Consider the following 19257-nt stretch of genomic DNA (forward strand, 5'->3'; position numbering starts at 1 on the left):
TGTTGATCTTCTGTGCTGGTCCATCCTTTTGGCCAGTGGCTGTTTTGTTTCCCCGATGTAAGACTGATCACAGCCCTCCTGACACTGAACAGCATACACAATATTACTCTGTTTGTGCCGGGGGACTGGATCTTTGGGATGAACCAGTCTTTGCCGTAATGTATTTTGGGGTTTAAAAGCCACTGGGACGTTATGTTTAGAAAATAAACATCTCAGTTTCTCTGATACTCCCTCAACATATGGAATGACCACTGGTCTGGGTCTGGGTTCCTCCTTTTCACCTGATGGCTGACTGGAGTCCTGTTTGGGTTTCTTCTCTGCTTTCAGGAAGGCCCAGTTAGGATATCCACATTGCTCTAGAGCCTGTCTTGTGTGGGATTTCTCCTTCTGCCTGGCTCCAGAGTTAGTGGGGACGCTGTCTGCTCTGTGGTACAGAGTCCTGATGACTCCTAACTTATGCTCCAAAGGGTGATGGGAGTCACCCTTGAAAGAGATGTTGAAAGAGATGTTTTTGTCAATGACTGTGTGTGTCTATATCATTAGCAAAACACTTCATACATTACTGAATGGGTTTTAAAGAAACTTTTAGAACATTTTCACAGGATGAGCATCTACAACTGAATAACTTTTTTAATCAACCCAATTTAATATGGCTGCCGCAGCTAGTCAGTCTTAGCCTACACAAAAATGGCTATTCTTCAATGAGTTTTTATTTAAAAAAAAAATAGAGCTGGTTTTTAGTAGCTTAATCACAACCCATACTCTACGTGGTTAGAGCAGTCGTCTTCCAATGCGAGAGTTGGGGGTTCAATTCCACCATCAGTCACATGCTGACGTGTCCCTGGGCAAGACTCTGAACCCCTCATTGCCTCTGATGTGTGTCCCATAATCTCTACATATTCAGATTAGCTTTGTATAGATCTAGTAGAGTGCTGTATGAATGGATAAATGAGGCACAGATTGTAGTGTAAAGCGCTTTGAGTATATTGATAAGATAGAAAGGTGTTATATAAGTACAGTCCATTTACCATACCATACCATTTTATTTATAGAGCACTTAAAACAGCGACAAGGCCAACCAAAGTGCTGTACAGACAGAACAACAGGTAACACACAAAGCAAAATACAAAATTTACTAAAAGATCATGCAATATGGCCAATATGTTATTTTCAAAGTTTGAAGAAAGTAACAAAAATACCATAATTTCTCAGCAAAATGAATCAGAAAACTCTGTTGTTTTCTGTGAGTGAAGTCAGACGGCCAGCCGCAGCCAAACACAGTCATACCTGATGTCCTGGAGGTCAGATCAGGTCTAAAAACAGTTTGTCCCGGTACTGGAAGACTCCCAGCTGTTTGTGCCATATCAGCCATGATGCTGTGGGTTTAGAAATCTGTTGGAGGCTGTCACACTGCTGCCTGGAAGGTTTAAAGAATAAATTATCTGAACTGTCAAAGTAAAACATTCAAAGACAAAGTTTTTGTTGTTTAGCATGCACAGGAGAAATTACTGTATCCACCACACCTGATGGTTGTGTGTCTCTGTGTTGACCCAGCAGATTGGCCCGTTCCTAAAGCTGAAGCTGCAGAGCCAAAGGTCAGGCTGCAGACTCACTGGTGATATATTAACATCCTCTGGGAGCTTCACATGCATGGGAACTCTTAAAGGACTGAAGAGGCCTCATTAAAACGGATCCACAGTGCTTTCTCTTTCACCGAGTGCTTCTCAGGTCACATGTTTCCCTCAAGGACAGGATCTTTGGTGGTATTTTCCTAAAATAACCCTTCAACTTAAAGAGGTTGTAAAAAGTCATGCGGAGGTGGGTTTGAACTCTGTGGAAAGTCTGAACTTTCATAAAAGCTGTAAAATTATCTGTGGCTGTCACATTTGCATTAGCCAAAGTAGCAAATACTGGCTGTAACATCAAAAAGTAAATGTTGACCATGAAGCCACCCAGAGGTGCCACAGAGCATTACATATAAACCATGAACTCAGTACAATCAAGATCCATAGGTACAGTCATTTGTTTTTTCTTTAAACAAGAAAAAAAAGAAAAGAAACGAAAACGTGATTATGAGTAGTGAACTGTATTTCTCTCAGTGAACTCTTCTAAATGTTCCACTATGAAACTTTAAGCCGTCTTTTAATTAAAAAGTAGCAAAAATAAGAAAATAGAAGACGTGACTGAACTCTCACGTGTGCAAAAATCCTATTAGTCTTTTCATGCTCACCATAGACCCAAGTCTCCAAATATTTTGTTGTCCTTGGACACTGAAAATAAAATTACATTTACATACAAGATAACTTTTGTTAACTTTTGTTTCTGAACTGTCAGCACCATTTATTATTTTGTTTAAATATTACAAAAGAAATGACAGTGGAGATTGTAATCAGTATTATAAAAAAAAAACATTGTTTCCGTTTCTAAAACTCAAAATCTTTAACAGCATAGTACAAATATGTTTGATTTATTTAGTCATGATCTTTTGACTCGTCCTCCTCGTCCCATGAAGGAGGGCCTGTGTGGGAAATTCAGAACAAGTTTTGGTTTTACTCCAAAACCCTTCATTAAGTAAACTTAATTCTGCCCATCATGAAGGGAGCAATGAAAGAGCGCGGGTCAAGACGATCCTGATAGCATCACCATGGCAACACAAGCGCTGTTTATTTCCTCAAACAACACAAATCTCCTCCAAATCCAGGAGGAAACGATGCGACGGAAAACTTCAACTTGAAATATTTGTTTGCCAATTCTATGAGTTTTGACTTAATACATCAAGTTTTGTATTGAAAAATCCTAATTTTGAGAATTTTAGAGTTGTGTTTTCAGCATTTTGCAACAGTGAGGGACATCTAGTTCACAAAATCAAAAGCTTTGGGAGGAGAAGTGCACTCTTAAGTTCATGAGCAAACCTTGTTCCTACAGTTACATTATTATTAAGACTTTATTAAATGTTTCTGCAGTTATCGTTTTATTGACCGAAATTTAATTTTTACCACAATTTTTTATAAATAAATCAAGGGGAAATATAATATTTTCATGTCTCGTCTAATTCACAAGGCTCCCTTTGCAAGCGATGCACTTTTACATCATGTACCGGATGACATGATATAAATTAGCTTCTGAGGATATTTTCTATTTTGTAGGAACTCCCTTAGCTTTTCTTGAGATCTCTTTCAAATTGGAGGATTTGTTCAAAATCTAAATAATCTACCATCAGAAAAAAGTTTTGGTCAGAGCAGCAGATTTGTCAGAGCAGTGAAGACTTTAGTAACCCGAGGAAATGAAATACCATATTTAATTATCTCTTCTGGTGAAGTCATGAAAAGGTCAGGTATTGTTGTCACATCACTGATGTGGTTTCCAGTATCGGGCAGCGCAAGGTGATGGTTGTGTTTCCCAAAAGTGAGAGAAGAAGGTGAATGTTATCACACACACACACACACATGCATGCACACACACACACACACACACACTGCAGGGCTGGGAGAACTGACCGACCTGTTATTAGAACAGCTTGTTGTTTACCTGATTTTAAAGATTAGTTCCTCCATGTGTTACAAGTTGTACTACAGGAAGTTTTGTGATTGTGTATAGATAAACAAAACAAGTATAGAACATTCTGTGTGTCATTTTGGTGCTTTTGAAGATTTTCAAATGTCATTTTACGTCATTAAATGAACATGATGAAAAGGCTGGGTGTCATTTTTAGACACCATCGTCTTCTGTTGGCACGATAAGAAATAAAAACAAGTACAAAATGCATCATTACTTAATTCAATTCAGTTCAGTTTATTTATATAGCACAATCATAACAGAAGTTGTCTCAGAGCACTGAACAAAAATGTCCACATACATAAAAAGTCAATTAGTAAAGTTATCTGTCTTAAGGAAGGAAGCCAGCAGATTATGTTGAATCTTCACTTTGTCCTGAGCAAGCACGAAGGCAACAGTGGGAAGGAAAAACTCCCTCATGATAGGAAGAAACCTCCGACAGAACCAGGCTCGGGACATGTGAAACGGCCATCTGCTTAGACCGGCTGGGTTTGAGAAGACAGGAAGGAGAAACTGACACAGAACGGCAGGTCCAGGTGAACTTTCTATAGGAGGAAAAAATAAATAAATAAACAAAAATAAAAATCCATGTTAAGATAGAAATAATTACAAATACAAACGGTTCATTTGTAATCATTAGTAACTATTCATTTGAGGAAATGTGGTCAATTTGACCTTCCAGCAGTCTAAGCCTATAGCAGCATAACTAAGGGATGGGTCAAGAAACTGAAGCCAACCCTAACTATAGGATTTATATAAAAGGAAACACTTAAGCCCAGTCTTAAAACTGGACCGTGTGTCAACCTCACAGACAGAAACTGGAAGTTGGTTCCACAAGAGAGGAGCCTGATAGCTGAACGATCTTCCTCCCATTCTGCTTTTGGAAACTCTAGGAACTGCAAGTAAGCCTGCAGTCTGAGAGCGAAGTGCTCTGTTAGGAAAATATGGAACAATAAGATCTCGAATATAAGCTGGAGCTAGGTTGTTGAGAGCTTTGTAGGTTAGAAGTAAGATTTTGAATTCAATTCTGGATTTGACAGGGAGCCAATGGAGAGAAGCTAAAACTGGAGAGATGTGATCTCTACCACTAACTCCAGTTAAGACTCTGGCAGCAGCATTTTGGATTAACTGAAGACTTTTTAAAGACATTTTTGGACACCCAGATAATAAACCATTACAATAGTCCAGTCTAGATGTGACAAATGCATGAACCAGTTTTTCTGCATAATTTTTAGACAAGCTGTTTCTAATTTTAGCAATATTACACAGGTGGAGGAAAGCATGTGTAAGCATGTGTAATTACATGTGGGGATAAAAACACACCTTCTCCAATGCAAATATGTTGCTTTTTTAGTTGACTATATCAAAACAAACGTGACTAAAAATGTACATTTTCATAATTTTGCCATGAGGGAGTATCAGCTGCATTACTCCAACTTCTGTGTTCGTAGGTGAATGGATGTTTTAGGATCCGACTGAATCTGATGGTTTAGCTGCTCCTCTTGGTGAGGTGGGAATCCTTCGCCTTATTGAACAAATGAAAGTCACGCAGAATATTACTACAGGAACAAAACTTCTTGGTAACTTAAAGGAAAACCTCCAAGTTAATGCTCAATAATCCAAGTAAAAAAATCCAACAAAGTTCAGTCAGGTCTTCTGGGCAGTTTCTTTCCTTTTCTTTTTTTGTTGTTGAGACGTTTAGTCCTTCAGCCAAAGGACTGGATCAGAGTTTTTGACCTGGATTAGACCATGAACTTTGATGTTTTGAACCACTTTGGCAATGGCTGCCTCTGATGAGTTGACAGGGGACAGGGCAGACTCCAGAAACCATCTTATCACCAGCGAGCTGGTTGGTCCACCATGTGAGTGTGCTGCTTGTGGGACTGAGTTTGTTGTGGCTCCTCAGGCTGATGAAGTCCTTTGGATGAAAGACAAAACATCTCAACAACAACAAAAAAAAAAAAATATTAAAAAAAAAACATCCAGATGACATAAATGAACTTTGTTGGATTAAAGAAAATCCCCTGAAACCTTTTGTTTGTATGCTGTTTGTTCAACACTAAAGCAGTGTTAAATAAAAGCAACACACAGCAGCAGATTTAATTTGCCTAATCTACTCAGACCTCACAGGAAATGCTGCAGATTACAGCTGAAATAAATGTCACAAGTTCCCTGTAAATAAGTTCTGGGGCTTGAAGGTTCAGTAGTAGCTTCATTTAAAACCAATCTCATGTGTTCAAAGACATGACTGAGAGAATTAGCATCAGCGTCTTATAGCGAGTTTTGATGTGAACCTGAAGGGCGGATTTGGAAATAATCCTGTTTTCTGAGCCCCGTGTGATGAAAGTTGTGTCTGCAGCAGTTCAGCCAGGGTCCACAGGGTCCCTCTGCGGCGGTCAGGGTGCAACACTGCATAGACTCTGCTAATTGAAAGCGTGTTTACTATGGATACAGCTGGATTATTCCTTCAGTAAAAACAAGGAACACCTCTACCTGGAAGTGAAATGAAGGAAAGACGTTCTATGGATTACTGTCTGTGTGTGAAAAGCTTCAGACTCAGACTGTATGACCAGAATGAAATTGGTCAGCTGAACTCTTCAGCTTGACTTCAACACAATGCAAACAAAACTTAGTTGCACCCGACCTTATCTTATAAAAACTGAGGTGCTAAAAGGTTCACAATAATTAAACAGTAAGCAAATGAAACCTTAAAAGTTATTCATTGGAAAGACAAACTGCTCCAAACTAAAGTCGTAACTCTCAGCTGATAATTGGAATCACTAGAGCTTTGTGGTCACATTTACTGGCATCAACTACAGAATTTTAATTAATTTAGCAGGAAAAGCTATGATTATGGTTATGGTTATGGGAAAAAAACAGTTAAAGGGGAGATGCTTTTTTTTTCCTCAAACCACAACAATGTGATGACAACAGGCCACTGAGAGCTGCTGGACTTTTGTTGCCCTCATCGTTTCCTCAGACTGACGTCGTGACGCTTTGGAAAATATTCAGCTGTGTTTTATAGATGGATGACAGAATGAGTTTAAAAGAAACTACAATTCAGCAGAATTACTTGAGAAACGCACATCAGCCGCCTCATTGAATGACAAAGTTTAGAATATTAATCAAGCTCATTTTTAGCACTTAAAGTATGTGTTTGAGATGACTCTCAACTACTACCACAATGAAGTTTAGCTCTGTGTTTGTCAAATTGACTGAGTTGTATACATTTTTGTTCAAGCTAAGGTCTATTAGTTGTGGCAGCAGTCTTTAATCAGACTCCAAACTGTAATCAGTGCATCCAGTGATTACGCTATGAGCGTTTCATTGACATCTGTCCACTGATTCGTGAGATATTATGCTAACAGACAGAAATGATTACACATACAGAGGTAGCTACATGATCACCTACCTTTCATGGCAGTGAGAGATAACAAACCCCAGCATGAACTTCTTACATAACTTTTTTTGATGGTTGAAGATCGTTTTTATAATGCCAGCAGGTTAAAAGTTGTAGTCCACTCGGTGAAAGACCACCGTGAAGAAAGAAATCAAATCCATCAAACACCGGCCGTTAGAGATTTAAAAAGTTGTGTCCTTGTCTCCGTCTGTTGCTTCAGTCAAACAAATATTTACCAGCTAAATGTTTCAGAGGCCATGAAAACAGCTGCGTGGTTTTAGAACAACACAATTCAATAAAAGACCGCTTTTCTGACCTTCTTTGTTGTAAAATTGTTGGGTGATGAAAAATAATCTTTCATGTGAAGAGATGAAGTTATTTCTGATTTTGTGTCATTGCAGTGTCAGAACGGTAGAGGAAATGAGTCATGCTAAATTTGTTTGCATAAAAAAACATGTTGAAATGACTGGCATCATTTTGTTGTATTTATATTTATTTGTTTTCTTTATCTATTTCCTGTCATGATGCTTCAGTTTTGCCCACGGACATTTTTGACTCGTTAATGATTTTATTTATGCTATAAGTGAATCCTGTTTAGTCTCTGTAATCTATTTCCATTGACTTTGCCTAAAATGTTGTGAGAGGTGTTTATAACCACCATCTGCTTGTACAAATCTGACCACCACTGTTGCTTTTGGACTCGTTTTTGCTGGAGGACTCGAGGGGATTATTTTGACTCACTTCCAGGAATCTACAGCGTTCCGTGGTTCACTTTTCCCCTCCTCTCTCTCGAATCCCTGAACTACTTACACATCAGAAACTTTAGCATATTATTATTTCTTTGTGAACAAAAATAACTTCTGGAATGAATGCATTTGTTGAAATTTCAGCTGCTGGAATGTCACACGAGCTTTACTCAGAAACTTGGGATCATTTTGTTTCAGTAATGAGACTAAATGATCACAGCCTAATTCAGTTGAAGTAAACTCGTTGCGCTGCTGTCGAGTTTAAACTGCAGTAATTAAACAATAGAAATTTCAAGTGCTTAAAAGTCAAAACCAAGAAGTGAATGATGATGAGACCAATGGCGATTTTCGCCTCTTTTTGGGGTGTTCAAGCGCCCCTAAATTTTAACTCAGCACCCTGAAAAATAAAGTACCAGTATAAAAATAAGGGGGCGGGGTTCTGGGTTTGGGTTCTGTTTATTGCATTTATGATTCAAAGCAACAAATTAAACTGATTTAAAAGGTAACAGATCATTGTAATACTTGGTTTATTTGCTTAATAACGTGGGTGTATCCCAGGTGCGATGGGTTAAATGCAGAGAACTAATTTTGCAATTGTATGGGAACATACAATGATGACAACACATAGCACTTATTTGATTATTTCTGGATGTCCGGCCCCTGACCTGCTGGTTTTCAGTAACCGTGGCCCCCTGAGCCGTTTAGTTGAATAGACCTGCTTTAGAGAGTGAATGCAGTTCCCAAACCTAAATTGAGTCTGGAAAAATAAAAAAAATGGGTAAAGCCCTGCGGCCGACCTCATGAGCAGCTGAATACAACAGTGATAAACAGGAAGTGTCACATGTTCATCTGTACGAAGGTAACTACAGGTAAATCTGCCATTTTCTGTCATAATATCTTTAATGGTTAAATTAAAGGTTAACGCTTAAAGCCTGTTGTGCTTCGTTTTGTGTATTTTGGATGTAGATATATGTTTCAACTTCTGCTTGCGTAAGTTTAGTGTTTGTTATGATCAGATAACACTAAACTGATTTTTGTACAAAGTGTTTATTGTGTAATGTAAAGCAGAGCACTACATCTGTAGCTTCTTAGCTAGCGTGTTTGTATTGCACACCGCTAGCTTAGCGCTACTTGCCGAGCTCTCTAGAATTGTTATTGAATCAAGTGTTTACTTATAGAGGTAAATGTAGATGTTTAACAACCCATTAAAATACACCAGAATACAGGAAATAGCATCTACTTTATTCAAAATTTTCTGGGGGAGGACATCCCCACCCCCCCATCAGTTTGTCCACCCAACATTATGAATGTTTCTGACGCCAATGGCCACCACGTTGTTCAGTTCTAGAATCGGCCCTGGGTTAGAGGAAGCAGCAGCTGGTTGTCAGACAGTGTGTCTTTCTCTGAACAGAATTTGACACATGGCTTCTAAAATCTCATTTGCTGAGTTTTGTTTCTTGTGGAGTGAGTTGACCTATAAACTCAGACTGAAAAGTCGGCCAAGGAGACAGAGGGCAAAGATGGCAGAGCAGCAGCCAAATGGTTGACAGACAGACCTCAAAGTTCAGAACCACAGACGTGAACTTCACTTTAAATGTTTGTTGCATTTACTTGATTTTCCTGCTGTTTTCCATGTCCTCCACTGTCACTAAAACCATTCTGCTGGTCACTTTTGGTTTGTTCATTTATTTGACTTTAAATCCATCACACACTGAAATATCTTCAGAAGTCCAGGAGAGCACAAAGCTGCTAAATTCCACACCTTCTGCTGGAAAATGTTCTCAGGTTGAACTGCTGACAGGACTCAACCTTTTTACTGGACTGTGGGGACAAACAAGATGAATGGATTCATACCTTTTAGTGCAAACTCTGTTTCTGAAAACGTTGGGTCGTTGTCCATTCATCTAATCAGTTCATCCATTCATTCATCCATCCATTTTCTTGACCTGCCTTTTCCTTTTTGGGTCACGTGGAGTGTCTACCTCCAGTAGTCACTGTACGAGAGGTGGGGACACCATAGACAGGTCATTGTGTAAAAGTTCAATGATTTTCAAATCTCATAATTTTATTCACAATGAAACATCCATCCATTATCTTTTATCCACGTCTTCCATCTTGGGTCACGGGACAATGAAACATGGTAAACAAAAACAAAAAAAAGTAAACTAAGAAATCGAACAATGAAAAAAAGAAGTAATTTTTAATTGTTAAAGTTTGCCTCTAGCTTCCTATTATTATCATTTTCTTGAGGTGTGTAATTGTAAAATACTTTATTAGTTCAAAAGCTGTACTTTTTGTTGCTGTTGTTTAAACATTTGGTGTGCTAACTATAATCCACTGTGAATAAAACGTGTTTAGAAGATTTACAGAGCATTGCTTGCTCTTTTAGTTTGCATTTTTACACAATGGGCCGCCTTTTTGGGAGTTGACGTATAATTTAAAAGCATAAATTGAATATGAAGTGCTGCGTTTATAACAAAGCTGCAATGCTGTCAGCACTGGAAGACTGATGACCTCACCACTTTGTGTTTTAAATCAAATAAATAATGCAACTGTAAAATTAATCTGATTTTATTTTAGGTCTGTTTGTTCTGGGGACTGAAAGTCCAGCCTTATTACTCAGATGATGGTATTTTTGTACATTTATAGTCACCTTGTAAGGGTGTTGTGACATCATTGGGGCTGATTATTTACACAGCAGTGCACTTTTACAGCTCAGGACCACAGGCAGAGCTAATACATTTAAAGTGCATTAAAGACTAAAGCACTGTAATCTATACGCAGAGAGGACTTAACGTCCCATGATTCATGGCAAACAGAAGGAATTTCCAGTAAGTTTGGAGTTTCCCAGCCCTGGCATCACTTTGGTGTTTACAGCCTGCCCAGCTCCTTTTTCTCTGCAGCCGAAACAAGAAGCAGTGCTTCATCTCTCAGAGAGGTGTTTTGTTTTGTCTTTTAAGGTCGGCTGCAGACAAAGACCCTTCTCTGCTGCTCCTCAGTGTAAACACGTCAACGCTTTAACGAATGTGTGACGGCTGCAGAGTCAGAGAGGGAGAAGAGCACTGACGTCTCATATGTCCCATCTGTTGTTCTCAAACCGACCATTTACAGTCACAACGCTGCACTCTGGGAACAGCAAAGCACTGGAACAAACACCGGTGAAAACATTTTTTTTTTTTTTTACAAATTCACATCACCGTCTTTGTTACATCATTTCAGATCAACGCCAAAGAACAGAACAAAAAATAAAGTATATTTCATTGTAACAAAGTCCATGCTCAATAATCCAGGTATACAATCCAACATTTTTCAGTCAGGTCATCTGGACAGTTTCTTTTTTTTTTGTGCTGAAACATTTCACCTTCGATCCGGAAGGCTTCATCCGTCAAGGAAACGCACAACAAAACTGATTCTTCCCCCAACATCTTACTCCAAAGTGGAACAAACCAGTTCTGCTTGTGATAAGATGGTCTCTTTGGTACGCCCCTCCTCCATTGCTGGCCCTCTTCCTTGTTGACAGTCTTGTCAAACTGGTTTGGAGTAAGCTGTTGGGGGAAGAATCAGTTTTGTTGTGTTTCCTTGACTGATGAAGCCTTCCGGATCGAAGGTGAAACGTTTCAGCAAAAAAAAAATAAGAAACTGTCCAGATGACATGACTGAAAAATGTTGGATTGTGTACCTGGATTATTGAGCATGGACTTTGTTATTTTCAACCAGTTTGACAAGACTGTCAACAAGGAAAATGATTTAGAGTTGTTTCAATTTAAACAACTTTCAGTGAATTTTCTCTATTAACACATTTTATTCACAGTGAAAGCTTCTTTTGAAAAGAAGAATCATCCATCCATCCATCCATTATCTTTACCCGTTTATTCCATTTTTGGGTCACGGGGGTCGCTGGTGCCCATGTCCAGCAATCACTGTGCGAGGGGCGGGGTACACCCTGGACGGGTCGCAAGTCCATCACAGAAAAGAAGAATCATTTTCTGCTAATTTAGGAGTTTTTTTTCAGTAATGGTCTACGTTTCTTTTTTAAATTGTTTTCTAGTGGCTTTTTGTTTTTTGTTTATAAATTTATTTTCCCTTATTTGTTTCTTGTTGTGGATGGCGCAGTGGTGCAGAGCTGCTGCCTGTCAGCAAGAAGGTCACTGCATCAAATCCCACCTTTATAGGTGGAGTTTGCATGTTCTTCCCGTGCATGCATGGGTTTGGTTCCCTCCCACAGACCAAAAACATGCATGTTAGGCTGAATGGCAACTCTATTGTCCCTAGGTGTGAGTGAGAGAGTGAACTGTTGGTTGTCTCATATGTCTCTATGTGTCCCTGTGATGGACTTGTGACCTGTCCAGGGTGTCCCTCCACCACAGTGCTCGCTGGATATGGGCACCAGTGACCCCAGGACCCAAAAAGGAAGAAGTAGGTAAAAGAGGATGGCTGGATGGATAAGTCTTGTGGTTTTATGTTACTGTTATTTTTTTTAATGTTTCTGGTCACCAGTTCATTTCTCCAGCAGGTTCTGCTCCTTCAGCTCCTGCTGCGTCCACTCTCACCTGTCCCCAGTTGTCAATGTGCCAGCTGTTTCCACTTCACTCATCAGCCCGTCCATTCACGTCACCTGCAGTCTGGCACTGTGTGTGTTTTAAGACTCTCTTCTGGTTCTCCTCAATGTTTCCTTGAGCTTTTTTTTTTTTTTTTTTTTTTTTTGTAGTTGCTGCCCTGTCAGTATTGTTTGCTTAATTTAATAAAACCTTTAATTTTCACTTACAGTACATTCCTGGGTGTAATCCTTTACAAACTGTGACATTTCAGAGTTTGCATGTGGGAACATTGCTGATTCTTTACTAATTCTTGGGTGGTCTTTAGATGTAAATAGTTCTGCAACGTATCCATTCTGAAGTAGTTTCATTGTCAATATTCTGTTCTGAACCATCTTTTTTTTTTTAATCTTAATTGCTACAGTGGAATCCCTTCAAAAAGACCCAAGTAAAGATTTGATAAAATACCATAAAGTCTTTAAAGGTTGCCACCTGCCACCTTCCATACCAATAAAAAGAAAGACACGTTTTGTTTAAAATATATTGAAAAGATGCTTCATATGCATTAACTGCAATGACGTTATCCTCTTTTATCCAGAAATATAATCTGATTTTAAAACATTGCTGGAACTTCCTAGATGGTCTTTTTGCCTCATCTGTGGAGTTGACCTTCTGAAGCTTCTGACAGATGGTGTTTGGAGTGTAAACTATTTTTCTCTCTAAGAGGATCCATCCCACCCTTCAAGCCACATTAAAGACAGCCCCCCTGTCTCAGCCCCACAGCTGTGCGCATCCACGTCCGTGGCTAACTTGTAGATTACTGGAAAGCAGAGGGGATGAGACTACCAGGGAACGTTCCCCTGTTGACTCCTTATCATCTGTTGCAGAGGCTTGAAGAGGAAATGCGCTCCCAGAGCCACAGGCCGCAGGGAATGACAGACGCGAGTTTGGCGATGGAGAGCCCGAACTTTACGCACGGATCTGCTCCAAATGAAACGGTTCATTTGACTCTCTCCCACTCGACAGAGATCGCTTTGCCCATTTTTATGTTCGCTGGTGGAGCCATTGGGAATATAATCGCAATTATCGTCCTTTCAGTGTCGCGTCAGCTGAGGAAATCATCCGCGTTTTACTCGCTGGTGTGCGGGTTGGCTGTCACGGATCTGCTGGGCACCTGCTTGGCGAGCCCGCTCACTATAGCCGATTATTTGGACAAGCGGGTGCTGAGGAACGAGCGCGTGTGCGAGTTTCACTCCTTCGTGTTGCTGTTCTTCGGTTTGACCGGACTGAGCATCATCTGCACCATGGCAGCTGAGCGCTACCTGGCCATCTGCTGGCCCTACGCGTACCAGCGCTGGGGGGTGGGCCGCTGTTTCGCGCGCAAGTTCCTTCTCTTTATTTACATAAGCCACATTTTCTTCTGCTGCCTCCCCGTGTTGGGCATGGCGGGGAGCGAGCTGCAGCCGTCCGAAACCTGGTGCTTCATCGACTGGAAGGCCGCCTACACCCTGCTGTACGGCGCGCTGAGCCTGCTGCTCATCTTGGGCACCATCGCGCTGAACCTGGCGGTGTGCGGAGCGCTGCTGCTCATGCGCCGCAGGAGCGCGCAGAGGCGCGTGAGCACAGCCAGCGGCCGCGGGAGGTGGCGGTTCCTGTCCTCCGCTGCAGAGACGCAGATGATCGCGGTGCTAGTGATGACCTCCGTGGTGGTTCTGACCTGTTCCGCCCCGTTAGTGGTGAGTAACTTGAACAGAACTTTATTTTTTTTTTCTTCCCAGCAGGATCAGATGGTTGACGCACAACTTGAAGCACAGCCTGTGGAGCTTACGTCATTAAAAGCATTAAATACGTGAGAAATTAAACAATCTCTTTGGAATACTTTGCATATTAGATGTTGTGATCTGAAGCCATATTTGGATTAAATGTTAACTTACCAAAACAGGCCCAGAGCAGATGACATGACACAAATCAGTTTATAATCAGTTAAATACAAACTGATCTGAATTACGCTGTTAGAGCAACTTTTCAGGAATATCTCAGTTTGAATTTATGGCAGCAACACGTAAAATGTGTTGGGACAGGGACATGTTTACCTCTGCAAAGCTCCCTGATCTTTTAACAAGATCCAACTGAGGAGACCAACTGCTGGAGTTTTTAGAGGGAATGATGCTTGTTCTTGTCTCATGGAGGATTCTAGATGTTCAAAAATTCTGGATCTTTATTGGATTTGTTGCAGGTTGAGTGCAAATGTTCTAAAACCTGTATATACTATAATAAATATGTGGGTCACACAGGCAGAAGATCTTGCCTAGAATGTCAGAACCATCAAACAATCACCACACACAAGAAGGTTATGAAAATAAAGTATTTTTATTTATACATCTACTCATAAAAATCCCCACCTCAAGCTAAAGAAGGAAGGCATAAAGATTAGAGTTCACTTAGTCCACTTAGCTCACTCAGCGGCAAAACCCCTCCCCAGGATCTAAGCTTGTAATGTCATCCAACACCCCGGGAATTGACAGGTGGGTGACGATCGGACGTCCTGGATTGGCTCCACACCAGATCAGAACAGGGGGCAGGAACAGCAGCTCACAGGAACAGAAGCAGGAGCCCAAGGTGGTGACTGCACCCCACTAAAGCCCAGCCCTGACTGTCTGAAGGAGGCACCCAGCCTCCCCTCCTGACACAAGAACACATAACCACCTGTCTTGCTGTCTTTGTCGCCGGCAGCCCTAAATGACTGCAAACGACACCCTCCCTCCAAAAGGGTGCTGCCACAACCACTGCAAAAGCTCTACCCTCGTTTGAGACCTCAGTGTGCTGCTCCTCTACTGATTGAACGCATCTGTCTTCAGTCAGTTTCTTTGCCTCCTGATGAGTCTAGCACAAGCACATCACAATACTTTTCCACATGGATAATGCCTTTTCAGACATGTAAGCTGCCTATGAGGCACCACTGCACCCCCATACCAACAGAGAAGGTTTTTGAACGGTGCACTGATAACAGGTCTGATGATCCTTTTCCTTTAGGGAGGACATGGCATTTTCTAAAAATAATTTCAAACTTTGATTTGCCTGCCTAAAGAACAGTTTTCCACTTTGCCTCAGTACACAGTAAACAAACTTTGGTGCAGACAGCTGGACGGTGTTCACATATGGTTTTTAACCTGCATGATAGATAAAGCTCTAAGCAGCGTTTGTGGATGCCGCTGCAGACTGTGTTTACAGACAAGTGATTTGTGGAAGAGTCCCTGAGCTCATGCAGAGATGTTCAGAACATAATCAGACCTGTTTTAATGCAGTGGCCCCTGAGGGCCTAAATATATCTAGAGATTTATACAGATTATTGACATGTTTACATATTTTTCAGTGCAGAAAAAAATCTTCCCAATTTTCCATTGATTAACATTTTTCTGAAATTGTTCCACTGATTTCACAGTATTTCACAGACTTGTGAACATTTACCCATCTTTACCAGCCTCTTGAAATCATTCTTTTTTTGTACCCAGTCCTCTTACTGACCTGATGCCAACTAAGCCATTCAGTTATAAAACACTCCTCCTGCTGTTTCTTATTTGTACAACTTACAGCCTTTTATGGTTCCCATTTCAACTTTTTGGAGACGTGTTGTTGCCATAAAATTAAAAATTGCCTCTTTTTTTGTTTTTTTAAAGAAATTGAACTATTTCTTATTTTCAGCATCTGATATGTTCCTCTGTGAATAAAATATGAGTTTGTGTGAGATCTGAACTGCTTGCATTTTGTTTTCATTTACATTTTACACACTTTTTCAGAATTGGGCTTGTACATTTTTCATTTAAATAAAAATCTGATTATTACTGAACAGCAATTGGTAACAGCAAAACATCTTTATGACGCTGACAGTATTAACTTGTTGATCCGACCATTTAGTTGTAAATCTTTAAAACGTGTAAATGAGAACATGTTCCTGCTGCTGTGAAACCTTCCTGAGTTGTGTTTATACGCGTTATCTGTTTCAGGTGCGTATTTTTGCCAACCACTTTCAGTATGACCCCAAGGCAGACCTGACCGCCATCCGGATTGCGTCGATGAATCCTATCCTGGACCCGTGGATCTACATCCTCCTCAGAAGGTCCCTGTTCAAACGCCTGCTCGGTTTGTCAAGGAAACGCAGCGGCAGCCGCAGCATTTCCCCGCCTTCACCACACAGCGATCTGTTGTTTCCTGATACGATGAGGGACAGTCATGTTTTCACCCAGCTGATGTGCAACACAAACATCATCACCCAGCTGCCCGCTTCGGTCAAATTCACTCCATACGACACAGAGAGCTGTCGTCAGACTTAAAACCTGCAAACAGCTGCAGGGAAGCAGACTCACTTTGGCTGGGGGCAGAAAATGGAGACTCAGCTGAACAGAACTCTCAGAGATCTTATTATTTATTGAATGAATGTAGAGGGGACGTCTGATTGTTGCACGTGCAGCAATGAGATTATTTAATTGTGATGTTGCTGGAATTTCACAATGCCCGAGGTTTACACACTCTTTGTGTTGTTTAGTCATTTGTGCCACTGGTTTTTGTAAAATTCTCACTAAGGTGAGTCTGAAAAGAACTCACCTTAGACCAACCAGCTCAGCTGCAGCTCCTATGTGCACTTTGTTCTGCTTTTCCATCCAAACTAAAAGTGGACATTAGAAGTTTCATTCCTAAAGCACTCATTTAGGCCTAAAGTCACTATTTTAAAGCATTTTAAACCCTGCAGAACTTCTGAAACTTCATTCAAAAACATTTGCTGTTTTAGCCTCTAAAGAACCTGGACACGAGATTAAAAAAAAAGTTTTTTTGTGGCAAAGTTATTTTGCTTTTATTAAATTCTATTTTTTTAATCTTAAGGAATACTTGTCTTTGTACCTTAAAAATCAACACATTATATTGAGCTTGTAAGATGAAAACTTTTTTTTTTTGGCACTGAAAAACTCTTTATAGAACGAAGAATTTTACTATGCACTGATAAAAATGTGCTGCTGATGCTGTCTGTATTAAAATTCATGTTTAAAGAGAGCCTCCTGTCGTTTCTGTCTGAGAAACAAACATATATAAACCATTTATTCTTTTTAATAACATGAATTAAACTCAATAATTCCAGCTTGAGGACTGGACCTTGTCCTTTTTGCTTGCTCTTTAAACCTAACAGCACATACAAGTTTAAATGTTTGAACAAGAATTTGTGTGGAAATTTATGCAGCAGATTCATAAACATTCACATCTGCAGAAACACTAAAACATGTCAACAGTTCAGGATGAGTCAGGAAAAACTGAGATGGATGTCGTCTCTGAAGGACTCTGTCCACTTGGTTTCCAAAAGCCGCAACAGAAATTTTGCCGGCGGCTGCTCTTTTATTTAAAAATTTTAAAGAAATGTAACCAAAAATAAACAAATAAAGAAAACTTCTAATAAAATCAATAGGAAAAGTCATAAAAATTGCTCTGGCAAAGCAAACTGTTGCATATTTTAAGTGTTTTGATTTTGTCTTTTTGTCCCAAAGAAAAATGTCGGTTATGTTCACACACACCTGCTAACCATCTGTATATTTATTTTAAATGTTTTAAAGTCTGTTCTTGTACACATTTCAAAAATGGTTTAAGGTCTGTAAATATGCAGTTTAAATGCTTCAAATTTCATGTTCAATAATCCAGGTAATAAATCCAACAAAGTTAAGTCAGGTCCTCTGCACGGTTTCTTTGTGTTGAAACGTTTCGTCTTTCATCCAAATGACTTCATCAGTCTGAGGAGTCACAGTCCCATAAGTAGCACATTCACATAGTGGATCAACCAGTTTGATGGTGATAAGCTGGTTTCTACTAATTTTGCTTGATAATTACCTGGATTATAGTGCATGAACTTTGATGTTTTGAACCACTTTGGCTGTGGCTGCATCAGACGAGTCAGGAGAGTGCGGGCCCCAGAAACCAGCTTATCACCATCAAACTGGTTGGACCACTATGTGAGTGCTGCTTGTGGGACTGAGTTTGTTGTGGCTCCCGAGACTGATGAAGTCCTTTGGATGAAAGACGAAACGCTTCCATCCAGAGGACCTGACGTAACTATGTTGGAGTTTAAATGCTGTTTAAAGTCTTTATAAATACACAATTCAAAGACTATATATAGAGGTTATATAAACTGTTACATATACTCATTAAAAGACTGGATTTATAAATATTTAAGGATTTTTCAAGCGCTTTGAGTATCTTGATTAGATAGAAAGGCACTAAGTACAGTCCATTTACCATTTATAGTGTTTGGTTTAATCTCAGTGAACAGCTCGTTTTATTTTAAATAACTGCTTTAAAATCAGGCACTGGATATAAACTACAGAAGAAACTAATTTTGTTTAGTCGATTTAAATAATTTCTGCCTTTAAAACTTTTAAAGTGCATTTTTAGTTAATTTGAATAAGTATTGTAATATATTTACTAGGGATGCACGATATTATCGGCATGGTATCGGCCGATATTAGCGTTAAAATTTAATATTGGACATCGGCCATTCCATTAAAATAACTCGCCGATATAAAAGGAGCTGGTTTTGCCTGCAGCAGCAGCACAACGTGATGACGTCACGGGCGCCTCATGGCGGAGAGTAAAATTCAAAATGATGTCGGCGGTGTGGAAGTTTTATTTTTTGTTGGTGAGGATGTCGGATTCTGAAGATTTACAGACTACGATGAGCCTCGCTACATCGTCCGCAGTCAGAGATATTTTTCCGACGTAACGTTACCCATGTTACAAGCCGTCATGGTTATTGCCGTAATGGTCACAATAAGGCGAGGTTTTTTACAAAACCCAACAATTAAGAGAAAAGTCAACATGTTCAGTATCCCATAATGCATTTATTTCCCCCCCGACATTTAAAAAAATATCTACTAAACCCAAGCAGACAAGACTGAGTGCACAGCTGCACCTGTACACAATATTTTTTACCTGGACACCATAAATAAAAATCTATAAACATTGTTGAAGTAAAAAAATGTGTTTC

General features: G+C 39.9%; 2 protein-coding genes across 2 annotated transcripts in view; one reads left to right on the forward strand and one right to left on the reverse strand.

Moving 5' to 3' along the window:
* LOC119430598 (cartilage oligomeric matrix protein) overlaps positions 1-19257 on the reverse strand; it is a gene marked incomplete at its 5' end in the record, with an annotated part of 568315 nt that overhangs the window by 78653 nt on the left and 470405 nt on the right. The window lies entirely within an intron of this gene.
* Positions 13190-16567, forward strand: LOC119430593 (prostaglandin E2 receptor EP4 subtype-like). The gene is made up of 2 exons (XM_037698024.1): positions 13190-13972; positions 16241-16567. The coding sequence occupies exons 1-2, from the start codon at positions 13190-13192 to the stop codon at positions 16565-16567; spliced, it is 1110 nt and encodes a 369-aa protein (XP_037553952.1).

This window comes from Nematolebias whitei, chromosome 3 (genome assembly GCF_014905685.2).
Source record: "Nematolebias whitei isolate Nwh7 chromosome 3, NemWhi1, whole genome shotgun sequence".
Classification (NCBI taxonomy): Eukaryota; Metazoa; Chordata; class Actinopteri; order Cyprinodontiformes; family Rivulidae; genus Nematolebias; species Nematolebias whitei.

Bases quoted from the DNA above. Each gene is read 5' to 3' on its own strand.
- LOC119430593 (XM_037698024.1), top strand. From the start codon at position 13,190: ATGGAGAGCCCGAACTTTACGCACGGATCTGCTCCAAATGAAACGGTT. The intron at 13,973-16,240 runs GTGAGTAACTTG...TATCTGTTTCAG, and splicing joins CCTGTTCCGCCCCGTTAGTG to GTGCGTATTTTTGCCAACCA.